The following is a 13,978-nucleotide window of genomic DNA, read 5'->3' on the forward strand; positions in this document are numbered from 1 at the left end:
TTATTATACATAAAATAAGGTATATTGTGTGTACTTTTAAGGCTTATTTATTTCAAAATTATGTTTTATGGGGACCTGGGAAGGGATTATTCTCATTTTAATGGTTTCCTATGGGAAATTAATGTTTGGAATACACACGTTTCGCCTTACACACACTTTCTGGGAACCAATTAAGTTTGTAAGCCAAGGTATCACTGTACATTGAAACTTTTTTTAGACTTACAAACAATTTAAAGAATAGTCATTGAATTAGACATTCGTATTGTCGTGGTTGCAGAATTTCAAATAAATCCAAGTCATACTCAATGACCAAAATCACTGTGGTTGACAGTCATAGGCATGTCTGGCAACCCAAAAATACTCAACATAGACGGATGACCGAGTGAAATTATTTGAAACAATGCTGAGAGGAGCCGAACATATGTTCCATTTTCATGTCAGTTTCAACTTGACTCAAACTCTCATTGGATCTGTTATGTCTGAAAACGGAAAGCCCACCTTCATCTTTGAGTTCATAACCATCTCGCAGTCAAACAAAATGGGAAAGAGACAGAAGAAAAAAATAATCAACACACTTACCATTTCCAGGGAGATATTAAGCATGTCTAAACGGGAGACTATGGGAGACTAATCTGTCATTGCCAGTCATCGTTATCACAAATACGGATGGCACATGAGGCATTGTTCTAGTGACATTGGGTTTATTGAGTTCTACTCTTTGGTGCCAAAATAACAATAATAATAAAACTGTCAACGTTTTTTTTTTTGGATAAAGATGAATAATGAAGACAGTTTAACACACGCCTTACATTTTTAGTAAGAAACTATATCCTGCTCGGGCATCTGATGTCACTTTTTCCAGGGTTGATGATGTTTAGCTTCTTACTAAAATGACTTGATATTAATGTTTACTAGTTTTGACACTGTACAAGAACCACAGACATAACGTGCAAAAGATCATGTGATGAACAACATATGTTGTTGTTGATACGTGCAGTAAATGCAATAGTGTTGCTTTCCGGATTAGCCGATTAAGAAGGATGAATTTGCTTGCCTACACGGTGTGTATACACAAACACGATATCATGCTTGTGCACTAGAAGCATAATCATGACCACCAAGGACATGAGAAGGTAATCTGCAGGGGGAAAAAAAGTGGATGATGATGATGGGCAAGGGCTAAGGACATGAAGACTGCAATCTATGAGTGCCTGTGTGTTATTTCTTTGCAGTTATTTGCTTGGTTGGCCTTGGACTGGTCGTGTTTTTCTTCAGCTTCCTGCTTTCCATTTTCAGGTCGAAGTATCACGGATACCCTTACAGGTAACCACACAGTCAACAATCTTTATGGATCAGTCATTTTATCACGCTTAGGGTAGCATGCAGTTAGTTACATAAATCAATGAGCTATGCGTCCAAGTGAATTAATTTGTCATTAAAAAGCCTGCTGAAGCAGAATCCTCCAACTATATTTGAGAGGCAAGACTTTTTTTGACGAGAGATCAGCTGCGACATTCTGTTTGAATATAATCCTGAACAGAAGTGAGTGCATTCATTGCTCATTGGCTCCAGGAAGCCCTTATGCGTACTTTTGAGTTAACACTGGATGAAGAAACATTAGTGGAAGCTGAAAGCATACAGAGTCAAACACAAGTATTGATTCTAGGACCAATAACTACCCGTCAAGGGTGCTTGAATACTCTTGGTACATGTAGCTTCAATGACTACCACAGCTGAGTCTTTGCCTGAAGGACTTTTAGTCTGACTGTTACCGAGTGGAATCAATGCATTTGGATTTGCCTTTATTAGTCTCGCAGTGGAGAAATTTACATTTCACAGCAGCAAAGTGATGAAAGGAATGAAAGTAGAAAAACAAAATACATGAGCTGCTGGAAAGGCAGCCACTCGCGATTTTAAGAAAAAGTGGGACCATTAGAAAAGCTTTTATGATTATCGTCATATTTGTTGAGCACTTGGTACGGTTCACATTAATGTGTTGTTTCTTGGTGTAGAATACTTAAAATAAATGAGCGCAAAAAGATATGGTCACTTTATTGTGCACCCCACTTTCAACCGAAATACAGTGCGACATAATTCAGACCAAAAGTTTCCATGAAAAACACAGATTGGTTTATTTTTCCCTCATTATGTCACTTCAGTGCCATTTGACAGCAAACTACTGAATATTCAAGATTCAATTTCAGTGTTCTTTTTATTTATTTTTTCTTTTGTCAATAATATAAATTGCTGCACTAGTCTGTCATTCTCGCTTTCCGCCTTTTTACTGTTTTCTAACAAACCCTCCTTCTCTCTTTCAGTTTCCTTATTAAGTGAAAACAACGAACGGTAGCTCATAGAATGGCCAAGGTGGTAAGTGAGTGAAGTCGACCGAGTATTTGAAGAGATGAAAAGCGGACTTGCTGTTGGATCTTCGGTTCATGTTTTAGGTTTTATCTTATTTAAATAATTTATATACTAATAGTGATAAATGTAAACCGATAATTAGTTGTTGTCACAGTGGCTGTTGTTGTCTGATAACTGAAAAGAGAAAGCTCTTCCTTACAATGGAAAATAAAAGTATTTGTCAAAATGTGGCGTCTTTGTCATTTGTTATGATTTCTGTTGCCACTCAAGCAATACCATGTACAGTAATCACCACACATACTCAGGCAGAAATGACATATTGTTTTCTCCGCATCATATTTAAACATTGTCCCGGCAGAACGGTGCTGACTGGTTAGCATGTTCACCTCATGGTGCAGAGTTTGTATACTTCCTACACAGGTTTTCTCCAGTTACTCCAATTTCCTCCCACATTACAAAAACACTTGTGCGTGTTTTTGTAATGTGGCGTTCAAATTGCAATTAGCGTTCAAATTGTCCTTAAGTGTGCTTGTGAATGAAATCGTTGTTTGTCTATGTGTGCCCTGCGATTGGCTGACAACTGGTTCAGGGTGTCCCCCACTTACTGCCCGAAGACAGCTGGGATAAGCTCCAACACGTCTGTGACCCTCGCAATGGTGAGCAGATTAGAAAACAGATGGATGGGTGCAATATCATACTTTCTGTCTTCTCTACCACAGCATTTACATCAGTTGTAGTTTTTGGCAGGTTTGAACGTTTTTATTGTTTTCCCAAGTTGCTAATGTCCTCAAGTCCACGCACTGTCCACTGTCTGTGCACATTTAATTTCATCCAAAGAATCATTGTTCCAACCCCACCCGCTTGGAAGTCTAACTTGCCATGCACCCCAAAAAAAAAATTCTAAAAGTGGATTTCATTTCATTTCCAACTACAGAAAAACATGCAGGAATTATCTATCTTGCGCAGTGCCCAGTGAAACACCGAGTGGGCTGTGGAGCATTGAAATCATTTATGTAACTGCTTGTGAGTGGGCAAGAATAATAGTGGTATGGCAAAAAAAGACCATATTGTTTCATTTCAGCCTCAAATTTTATAAAGGGAAAAAACACTGCAGCTTTTGCAAACACGACGTGCCATAACTTTGAGGCTTTTGATCAATTCTGCAGAGCTCAATCAAGCAACAGCAGTAAAGTACATTACTGTCCTGCTGGTGACAAAGTTTGTGCCATTTCTTGACGATAGAGACAGTCTGACTGGCTCAGAGGCTGACAAATACTCGGTCCAAATCTACCGCTCACTGGATCACTGTTGGACTTGAGTTGATTGTGTTGTTTTATATTTTTGAGCACTCATAAACTCTGATTGGCTGGAAACCGGTTCGGACTGTGCCTATTGCCCAAAGACAGTTGGGATAGGCGGTTCGGAAAATGAATGAATGAGTGCTCATATTACAGTAAAGTCTCGTTATATCGATATCGGATATATCGATAGTCCCGGTTATATCGATACTATTTCTATGCACGCACGGAGAAAATTACATGCAAACAGGGTCGGATATATCGATAGTCCCGGTTATATCGATATTTTTTCGGACTCCCTTGAATATCGATATAACGAGACTTTACTGTACTTTTGAAATATTACTGGAAATTACTGTATAATAATCTGGTTATATTTTGAAAATTTCTGCAGAAGAATATACACAAAAATATGTTTTTTTAGAACAGTTAGAAAAGGGAAAACATGGACACATTGAGAATCATCTGATCCAGATATCAAAAGAAAACAGATCACATAACCATCTCAATAAAACGTTTTACATTTCTTGCAATTCTGCTGATGCCTGTTCACTGTGCTATATAATAAAGAAAAAATAAATAAATAATGAAATAAAAATAACAGAAAATTATGTTTTTATACTTTTCCAAACTTTTTTTTTTAATTCTGGGGACCTGACACCCCATCGAAGAATACTGGGATGTTTGTTTGTTGCATAAGGTTGTTTCTTTTAAACATACCTTATTTACATATATGCTATGAATGCTGCATTCACAACTTTCGCAAACACTTGTATCATACAAGTGTATGGAATTCACAAAATATGGCATAGAGCGCCATTCATTCCCGAATTTGTTCGGATTTTTCATGCTTGGGTGCCAATAAAGCGCTGCCCATGGCCTCTGGCAATGTATTCTCCCTTCCACAAGGGGGCAGCATTTCCATACACTTGTATTAGACAAGTGTTTGCGAATGTTGTGAATGCAGCATTTTCGTTGGATTTCTTTCACAATCGCAAACATTCGCCAAACGGTCGCTAGGGATTTGGAACATGCGAATCTCGTTACATTGATGGTGACATTTGCCCCAAGGCTCCCGACTCCTTCTTCATCTGTTGGCCTTTATAATGAAGGGGAAAATAAATCAAATGAAATGTCACTTACAAGGGTGACTAATATCAAATGGAGCAAATGATTGTGGCGATTATGTAATTATTTGCTAACGTGTTCATAGAAAGCGTGAGATTCTATGGCAAGCATGAGATTCACTCTAGACAGTATACGATACAGCATGAATTGCTGATAGTCAAATATTGAATTCCAAAATGTCTCTCTAATCCTTAACTCATTCACAACTATCCACAAATTTATTCAGGAATTGAAAAATATGGCATAGAGCGCCATTCATTCCTGAATTTCTTCGGATTTTTCATGCTTGGGTGCCAATAAAGCGCTGGGCATGGCCTCTGGCAATATCTTCTCCCGCCCACAAGGGGCAGCATTTCCATTTTTTTTCCATGTTCGCGCCTTGTTCCAGCTTCAGCTGTTGTTAAAGGGCTATATAAATCAATATGTATGCATTGCATTGTATTTTGGACCGCCACCCTAACTACAGTCCCATGTACAGTACTTGCATTTTTTCCCCCTACGCTTTCACAGGTGGTTCTCAAATGTATGCTCCAGACTAAACATGGATTCACTGTTGCTGCTCTTTTATGTCCACAACTACCTCGGAGAGCAAAGACCTGAAAAGTTCTACAGACAAGCTTCTGCCGCCTCCCTTCGAGGCAATTTCTTTTTCTCGGGTTGGGTGCCAGCTAGTACTGAGGTGGTGTTGCAGGCTGCCATCTGCTACGCTTCTGACTCTACTATGCTATGACCTCTGTGCCAGCATCCTGTCGAGCCTGACAAAGTTTATCGCAAATCCTGCTGTTTGTCTCTTTAAGGCCTTGTGCCACCTCGCTGTGGCGCTTCCTCTCGTCTCGATGAGAGGTCGTTCGATACATGATTCAGAATGACCAGTAATTATCGTCTGTGGGCCGTTGCTTACATGAGTTGTTGCCGTTAGGTTGTATAACTGTAGCTGTGTTCTGTGTATGTCTGTGCACAATCATGTGTTTCTGTAGCATTTGGGCATCATTCTACACATCCCAGAACGATAGCAAACAAATTCATAACATTAAAGAGTTCTGATTAAAATGTAATAATAAATACATAGGTGTCATACGTGATTCAATGTTTGTTAGCTTAACATCCAGTGTCAAGGTATGACGGATAGACCCAGTCCATTTGACGGGGTTTCATCCAAACGGTCTAAGGCAGGGGTCGGGAACCTTTTTTACTCAGAGATCCATAAAACTAAACTATTTAGAAATGTTTTTCAGTGAGAGCGATACACACGCACGCACGCAAACACGCGCACACGCGGCCACTTTTCAACAAAATGTCAGAATGTATTATTTAAAATAACTTTGTGATAGTACTCACCATTAACATGAATGGTTTTCCGTTCCTCATGATTGGTAAAAATTCAGTCAAACGATCGGAATGAAAGTCAAGTTGCCGGATCCATATGCGAAGTTACTGCTAGCTAGCCTTCACATGGCTCATTAGCTTCCACACTTGCTTTCAGCTGTCTTTCGTAGAAGTATATTGATGCTAACGTTAGCATGGGGCTTGTCAAAGTGCCACTGACATTCGACTGTTTCATTGATGGTATTGTTTCATTGCAAATTAGAATCAGAACCTTTTCTCACCACAATGGTGAATCGTTCGATTTATTCAACCTGAAGTGTACAATATTACTCGTCCTTTTTTTACTCGTCGAACTTATTTAAAGGGGGCGTTTACCTGTTTCAAGAACTGCCAGTGTCATCAAAATTGCATTTTCCGCCAACCTAGATCAGTATCATCCAATCAAAATTGCGCTTTCCGCCAACTGCCGCCCAAACAGGACATGAACAGCGAAAAAGCGAGAATATGTATTTAGTATTATCGGCGAGCTAGATGCAATCATCAAAAGAGCTATATATGGCTCGCGAGCCAGAGGTTCCCGACCCCTGATCTAATGAATTCTGTTAATACCACATAGATCTGCGCATGTTTAAAAATATCAGAAAAATGTCAAAATTCAGCCGTTACAAACAAGGTTATTCAGTGTTTTTGTTTTTACATTATTGGCATAGTCACATATTATTTGAAATATATTTATGATGGCAGCTGTTTACTTTACAGTCATTCGCTATAATACTTTTTTTAATTATTCTTTGTATTTTTAACTGTGGGTTCCTTGAAAACATGACAGGGCCATATTTGATGTGGTGATTACACAGTGCTGTTCTGTTTCAAACCACAATAATTAGCATGCAGTATAATAAATACTGTCTCATAACCAAGTAATGTGCATGACCATGGTGCAAGCCTGCTGTATATAATACTGGATTTCCATGTATCATTGGGTCATTTATTGACTAAAATATGGTAATTTCTTTTAGTGATCATCAAACTGGCATGTATGATCTGAAAAATGGGGATTCGGATCTAGTTTTGTAGGAATACAGTCGTCTCTTTTCTTCTTGTTAAACTTTACAATGCTTTTCATTGGGAACATAGAGTTTGTGTTTTCAAAAGTTTGGAAAGTACACTCTTGAGCCTGAAGAAAAAAAACATCTGTCTTACTTCCCATGATATTGTATAACCTTTTGCAGTTTGTATGTTAATTTGGTGAGACTGCAAGATCATAAGCGTTTTATATGATTCAATGGTACGGTGCACACTGTTCGAAACAGCTGTAATTTGAATCTGGTATTACTACTACTACTACGAGTACTACTACTACTACTACTAATAATAATAATAATAATAATACATTTTATTTATCAGCACCTTTCAGTGGGCTGGTCAAGGAAGCAGCGAGATCCCCTTTCCACCTTTGAGACCGCACATGCCTCTATGCCATCACTTGTATTCCTCTGTGATGGTACCACAATAACCAGAATAAAATATGAAAAAAGAAAATCCAAAAATCTAAACAAAGAATCATCAAATGCCCTTTTTTTCTGACACAAATATAAAACATCCATCCAATATTTTTTTTGTTCTTTTGACTTCAAGATGGCGTCGCCAGCAGCTCCCGTATTTTGTTTTTCTATTTCTTTCCTTTCATCTTCCTTTCATAACTTTGCTGCTATGAAACTTAAATTTCTTCACTGCGAGACGAATAAAGATACATCCAATCCATTCATTCACAATTGCAATCGTTGACACTTGTGTCCTCATCAAGTGAGAAGTGGACTGAAAGTCAAGCCAATAGACCAACAAACCATCTGTGATGTCATATACTGAAGATCACACTCCACCATTAACAGTCTGTCCAGCTTCACTCTCGTTTTTCACTTTCTATTAAATATGCAGCAGATTTTAGTCACTTCTCACCCACGCCTGGACTAGGTTATATGATGAGTATAATGGTTGCTGATTGGTAATAATAATATGTAGCACACATGAAATATATTCTATCCATCTTTTCCCATAGGAATAGTAGCATCGAAAGCCCCGATCCATCCCCACAAACAATTAGGCATCCCCTCTGACTTCAAAGAGCAGCATTTGCAAAAAGTTAGTAGCCATCCTCCGAGCGATCGCTGCGCTAATTTTCTTCCACAAACAAACTGTCAAAACACACATTTCATATAACCAGAAGGCTCTGAGATCATCATCATCATCGACGTAGCAACTTTAAAGTCAAGTTCTGATTTAGAAAAGAGACCTTCAAAGGGCTGCCTTCAAAGTGGTTTGAATTATTACTGGGAGACTCACTGAGTCTCCCAGTAATACTTCCAGATACTTCCAAAGTGTTCTCGTTGTACATTGGTGTGTATTTGTCCTTTATTTTTAGATTTACTTGTTATAATGCAACACAGGGAAATTCAACATACACTTGCCATATATGTGTTTTTGAATCAAATTGACAGAGAAGTTACACTGCACTCTCAAGGAAAACGGCATGCTCAAGGGCACCTCGTGAGTAGACAGGATGCAGACTAGTACCTCTCCGAGCATGAGTTTCCATTTATTTGGCCAAAAGCATGCTCCAAACCACGTTTGGCACCAATCCAACACCCTTTATTTGCTTCTAAATCCTTGCGGATTAGCTACTTCTGCACAGATTGCTTTACAGGCACTTTGTTTGTCATTTCCCTGCTGCAAGTAAACAGCTTTTCCTACAGGACATGTTTTTGTGTTTGTTTGTTGTGTGTGTGTGTGTGTGTGTGTGTGTGTGTGTGTGTGTGTGTGTGTGTGTGTGTGTGTGTGTGTGTGCGTGTGTGTGTGTGTGTGTGTGTGTGCGTAAAAACATCATAAATATGTCTCCACTGTTATTCCCAACTGTCACACCTTCCGCTAAAAATAACAGAGATAAGACTCACTTTTATCGTGAAATACTTTTTTTTTAATCAGTGTGCACCATAAAAGTTAATCATGTAGTGGTATACGTGTTCAAATCTATCCAGTTTCTGATCCGCTTAGCCTAACAAGGGTTGCAGAGGGTCTTGAAGCCTTTCCCAGCCTAGGCTACAGACACCATGAATTGGTTTACAGCCAGTTGCAGAGCGCACATTATCATACAAACATTCACAGTAACTCATAGGGACAATTTAGAGTGTTCAATCAGCCTCCCATACATGTTTTTGGAATTTGTGTGAAAGCCGGATTACCTGGAGAACACCTTTACAGACTCAGGGAGAATATACGAAGTCCACAAAGGGAGCCGGAATTGAACTCTGTACCTCAGCACTATGAGGTCACAAACCCCTGGAAGGCCATCTTGTTCAAACTCCTCCTGTGCAATTTGTGATCAGGCAGACAATTCAAATGGCACACTTACAAATACAGTAAAGTCTCGTTATATCGATATTCAAGGGAGTCCGAAAAAATATCGATATAACCGGGACTATCGATATATCCGACCCTGTTTGCATGTAATTTTCTCCGTGCGTGCATAGAAATAGTATCGATATAACCGGGACTATCGATATATCCGATATCGATATAACGAGACTTTACTGTATGTGCACTTAAACCAAAATCTTTACAGTCGTGATTTTAATATTTATTGTTGTGGGCAGTCGGGAACTTTAAGTTGCAAAACTCTGCAATTATTTCCTGAAATGTTTGATGTTTAATTTATGTGATTTACTAACCAGAAGGATTTTTTCCATTATGTGTTTATGTACATGGACAGAGAGACGCTTATGTTATTGGTGTGTATGAATCGGTTTTTCACAGTCATGCACGTATACGTACGTGAACGGACAGATTGAAATGGATGTGGGTACAGTTGTATGTGCATGTTATACGTGCATGCGTGTTTGTGGTAAAAGCTCATGTTAGTCTGAGTAGACAATCAGATATTTTAATTGAAACATTTGACAACAAGTGCAATTTTGGATGCATTTTGGCTGTAGCTGTGGTCATAGTTGGCAGCAAAACACAGCCAACAGTGTCTTCTCTCTGCTGTCTATTGCCTTCAAAAGGCATCAGATTTCTGTTTGCACCTTCGAGACATTCATTTTTGAACAACGTAAGCATGCCCAAAAGCCCTGCAAGCTTTGACGTCCGCAGCTGCTGAGACAGCAGACATAAAGTTGCCATATATGTGGCATTTGTGACCCTCCCCTTGGTACTACTGTTTCAAAACATATCATTGATTACAATCTAACAGTTATTAAGATTACCATGACAGGGGACGACTTTCTTGTCTATTTATTCCACACGATAAGATGCGTTCATCAAAATTAAAAAAAAAAGCTTAGCCAAATATTGAACCAACGCTGAAGAAGTGATGATTGTAAAGGGTATGCATACGTTATTTAATGGTCGAACACATCACTGTTATTTATTTCCGCTCCCCTCACAAAGCAGCAAAACAAGGGATTACGGTGCTGATTTACTAAGATCCCAAATGGCAGGCGCCAAATTGCGTGATCACTCACTCTGACAGATTGCGTGCACTGTTTGCAACAGATGTAAAAGTATTGGAGAAGGCTTCATTTCAAAGAAGCTTTTGCCCTTTATGGAGTGCTGATGGATTTCATCACAGATAATTTGGGAGAATAATATAAACACAAATTAAAGTTTGAGGTGAAAGATTTTTTTTTGTGTGGAAGTGGAAGAGGCAATGAAAGAAAGAAAGAAAGAAAGAAAGAAAGAAAGAAAGAAAGAAAGAAAGAAAGAAAGAAAGAAAGAAAGAAAGAAAGAAAGAAACATACAGTGAGACCTCAACTTACGAACTTAATTGGTTCCCAGACAGAGTGTGTCAGGCGAAAAGTGTGTATCTCAAAAAAAAAAATCCCATAGGAAACCATTAAAATGGGAATAATCCGTTCCCGGGTTTCCATAAAATATACTTTTCAACTAAATAAGCCTTAAAACTACACACAATAAACCTTATTCTCTTTATAATAAATGTGCTATTGTATTGCAATGAAAGAAATACACTGCATTGTATCATAAAGTCACTTTATTTACATTTGTGATGGTCATTTATGGCTTGATGGAATGGCGTTGGAGGTCGAAGGTCAAAGGGAATTGCATGAGGACTGTAATTAAAGAAATAAACTGTGCTGTAAAATAAAGTTTTATTTACCTTTTTGATGGTCGTTGATGGCTTATGGAAGGAGAGTCACCTTCCATAAGGACTGTTAGTGCTGTTCGGTCGTGTGCTTCCGATCACTCTGCCAGTAGTGGTGGGTGTGTATTATGAAAATAGTGCTTATTATAAGGTTTAATGTTCATAAATTTGACGTTTGTAAGATGAAAAGTTTGTAAGTTAAGGTGTTTGTCAGTTGAGGGCTCACTGTATTTCTTATGTTAATTATTTTAATAAGAGAGTAACAGCGGGCATATGTTTAGTATGATTTGACAGTGAAAACTTGCGTCACCCTAAAAGATACGCTGTTAGATCCCTGCAGGAAGTGCGCAATGTAATTCAGAGTTGAATGAACGTTCCTCAAAGGTCATATGGCATGACTCCTTCTTATAATTAGCTCCTAGGGAGCCTTTAAAGAATTCAAAAGATCCTAAATTGAATTGTTGAAAAGGTGATATATGGCAGCGTTTTATCAAAATTACATACTGTGAAATGTTCTCACCGCGGGATCTAATTAGCCTGCGGAACATTGGCTCCACTTTGAGCGCACTTGCACCTGCCTTTCTGACGTCGTATTTAAAATTGGAAAATACATCTCGGATTCGTCTGTGTAAGCTCTCGGTCGTACAGCTCAATATATATATATATATATATATATATATATATATATATATATATATATATATATATATATATATATATATATATATATATATATATATATATATATATATATAAAATAAACTACATTGCTTTGTTTTTCATTTGGCAGCCTATCTTTTGGGTGCGCTAATTTTTGTCTGGAAATATTGGTTTGAAAGAGATATGAATTTTGTATTGCCATAGGACGGACCACTCCTGTACAACTGAGAGCCAACACAGATGCATTTTATGGTGATATAAACTATAGTTTAATTAATGAAGTATATCTTTTTGATTTTGAAATGTCTTTTAGTCTTTACATATTTTGGTGATGAATTCATTGAAGCAGCAAAAATATCAAGGGGACACCAGGGAGAGATGAGCCTTCAAGAGTTCCATCGTTCATCTAAAACTTCACGAGTTAGGTTTAAAGGACAACCGACATCACTTTTTTGTTTCCTAACTGACATCAGGAAAACGTTTTATATCATCTAAAATAGCCAAAACACGCAGTATGATATTTTTAGTCAAATGCAAAACACCAATAAAAATGACTTAAAGTGTGCTGAAACTGCAAAAAAATGAAACCGGAAGTGACCAGTTTCAGAAGGTCCTGTCCCCTTGTTCGTGGTGTCACTCCAAGACGTTTTGCCTTGCTGGAGAATCAAAACAATGGCTTGAGATTCGGAGAATATGCTTTCTTGTTACTCATCCACTTATGAATATGATTCAAATAGTTCTGAAGAGGAAAGCATACATGTTTGCAATCGATTAAAGAATGTATTCAGTGCCATTTTGAGGGGGCAGGAAATGTAGCACCAAAAAGAGGCATAAGATGGCGACAAAGTTCCGTGTAAGGAATTAATCAGCCCGTTTCCAATTTGTCATTTTTTCGATCAGGGGCGTTCCTTCAGTGAGTCACCAACTCAAAAACAAGACTTCCGGAATATTCAGTGCGAGTCTTAAAACGTAAAATATAGCTATATGCGGTGGAATCTTATTAAAATACCCTCAGTAGAAGTCATTTGAAGCGATTTTACAAATTATGGACACAACTTGTCCGGAGACGTCGGTTGTCCTTTAAGGGTTCAAATGTTCTAAGGACAAATGGTTCAGAGACAGAATGAATGAATGTATAGTTTATATAGTTTATATAGTTTATATAGTTCTTGTATGTTTCTTGTTTCTTATTTTTATGGAGATTGATCCTCTTGCATTTGAATTCTCTATATATTTCTTTCCTGAACATGCAAACCAAACTACAATGTAGTTTTGAACAATTGGTCAATGCCCAATATCAAACAACTCCCATTTGCTTCGTGCTCAATCAAGTGTGAGGAGCTTCTAGTATTGAAGGTCAAGCCCTCAGGGAAGTGGAAGTGGAGCAAAATGGCCTTTTCCTTCAACTGCTAGATTTTGCTTCCACTTCTCTGTGGGACATTCTAATAATTACTCACATCGTTCAGGGTCTTCAATGCAGTAATTGTGGCCTAGTACTCAGGAGACATTTACTGTACATTTGCTGGAGTCAAATACTCCCCGCTGCACACTTCTTGGAATACATTATTATAAACGTTTGATTGGAGATCTAACAATTGAATCATATGCCCTGTGAAAAGAAAATGTGATTTTCTTCTCTTCTTTTCACTTTCTGAACCACTCGGCAGCTATTTTATCACCATGGTACTCAATTCCTGCTGCCCCTAATGTGTCGGTTAGGGTATCGTATCAAATAACAATTGTTACGGAGGTGTTATCATGCAAAATCTTGCTTCTGACGATCTTAGACATTGTTTACATGCATCATAAGAAATGGCCGTGCGTTGTTTATTATGATTATTTTTTTAATCTAGATTACAGCTGACCTCCTGCAGCAAAAAAGAAAAATTGAAGACGTGGTGAAAGACAACCACCAGAAATATTCCAAAACACCCAAGGATTTGTTTCCTATTGAACTGTTTTCTGCTAACGTAAGCACCAATGCCACCATTTTTTAAATTTTTACTTCAAGATGGCGCCGCGAGAGTGGCAGCCTTAAGAGAAGCTC

The 13,978-nt window shown here is 38.1% G+C and overlaps 1 protein-coding gene across 1 annotated transcript in view; it reads left to right on the plus strand.

Annotated features, from left to right (window-relative positions):
* The window catches only part of tusc3 (tumor suppressor candidate 3), a 28,539-nt gene extending 25,950 nt beyond the window's left edge, over positions 1 to 2,589 (plus strand). Inside the window, exons 9-10 of the mRNA XM_089006546.1 lie at positions 1,233 to 1,323; positions 2,319 to 2,589. Coding sequence (XP_088862672.1) covers positions 1,233 to 1,323; positions 2,319 to 2,334 — 107 coding nt within the window. The 3' untranslated portion in view covers positions 2,335 to 2,589. The remainder of the gene's footprint in view (positions 1 to 1,232; positions 1,324 to 2,318) is intronic.
* Positions 2,590 to 13,978: the final 11,389 nt, after the last annotated feature.

The sequence above is a fragment of the Hippocampus bargibanti genome, linkage group LG10, assembly GCF_051943395.1.
Source record: "Hippocampus bargibanti isolate YZ-2025 linkage group LG10, ASM5194339v1, whole genome shotgun sequence".
In the NCBI taxonomy this organism is placed as follows: Eukaryota; Metazoa; Chordata; class Actinopteri; order Syngnathiformes; family Syngnathidae; genus Hippocampus; species Hippocampus bargibanti.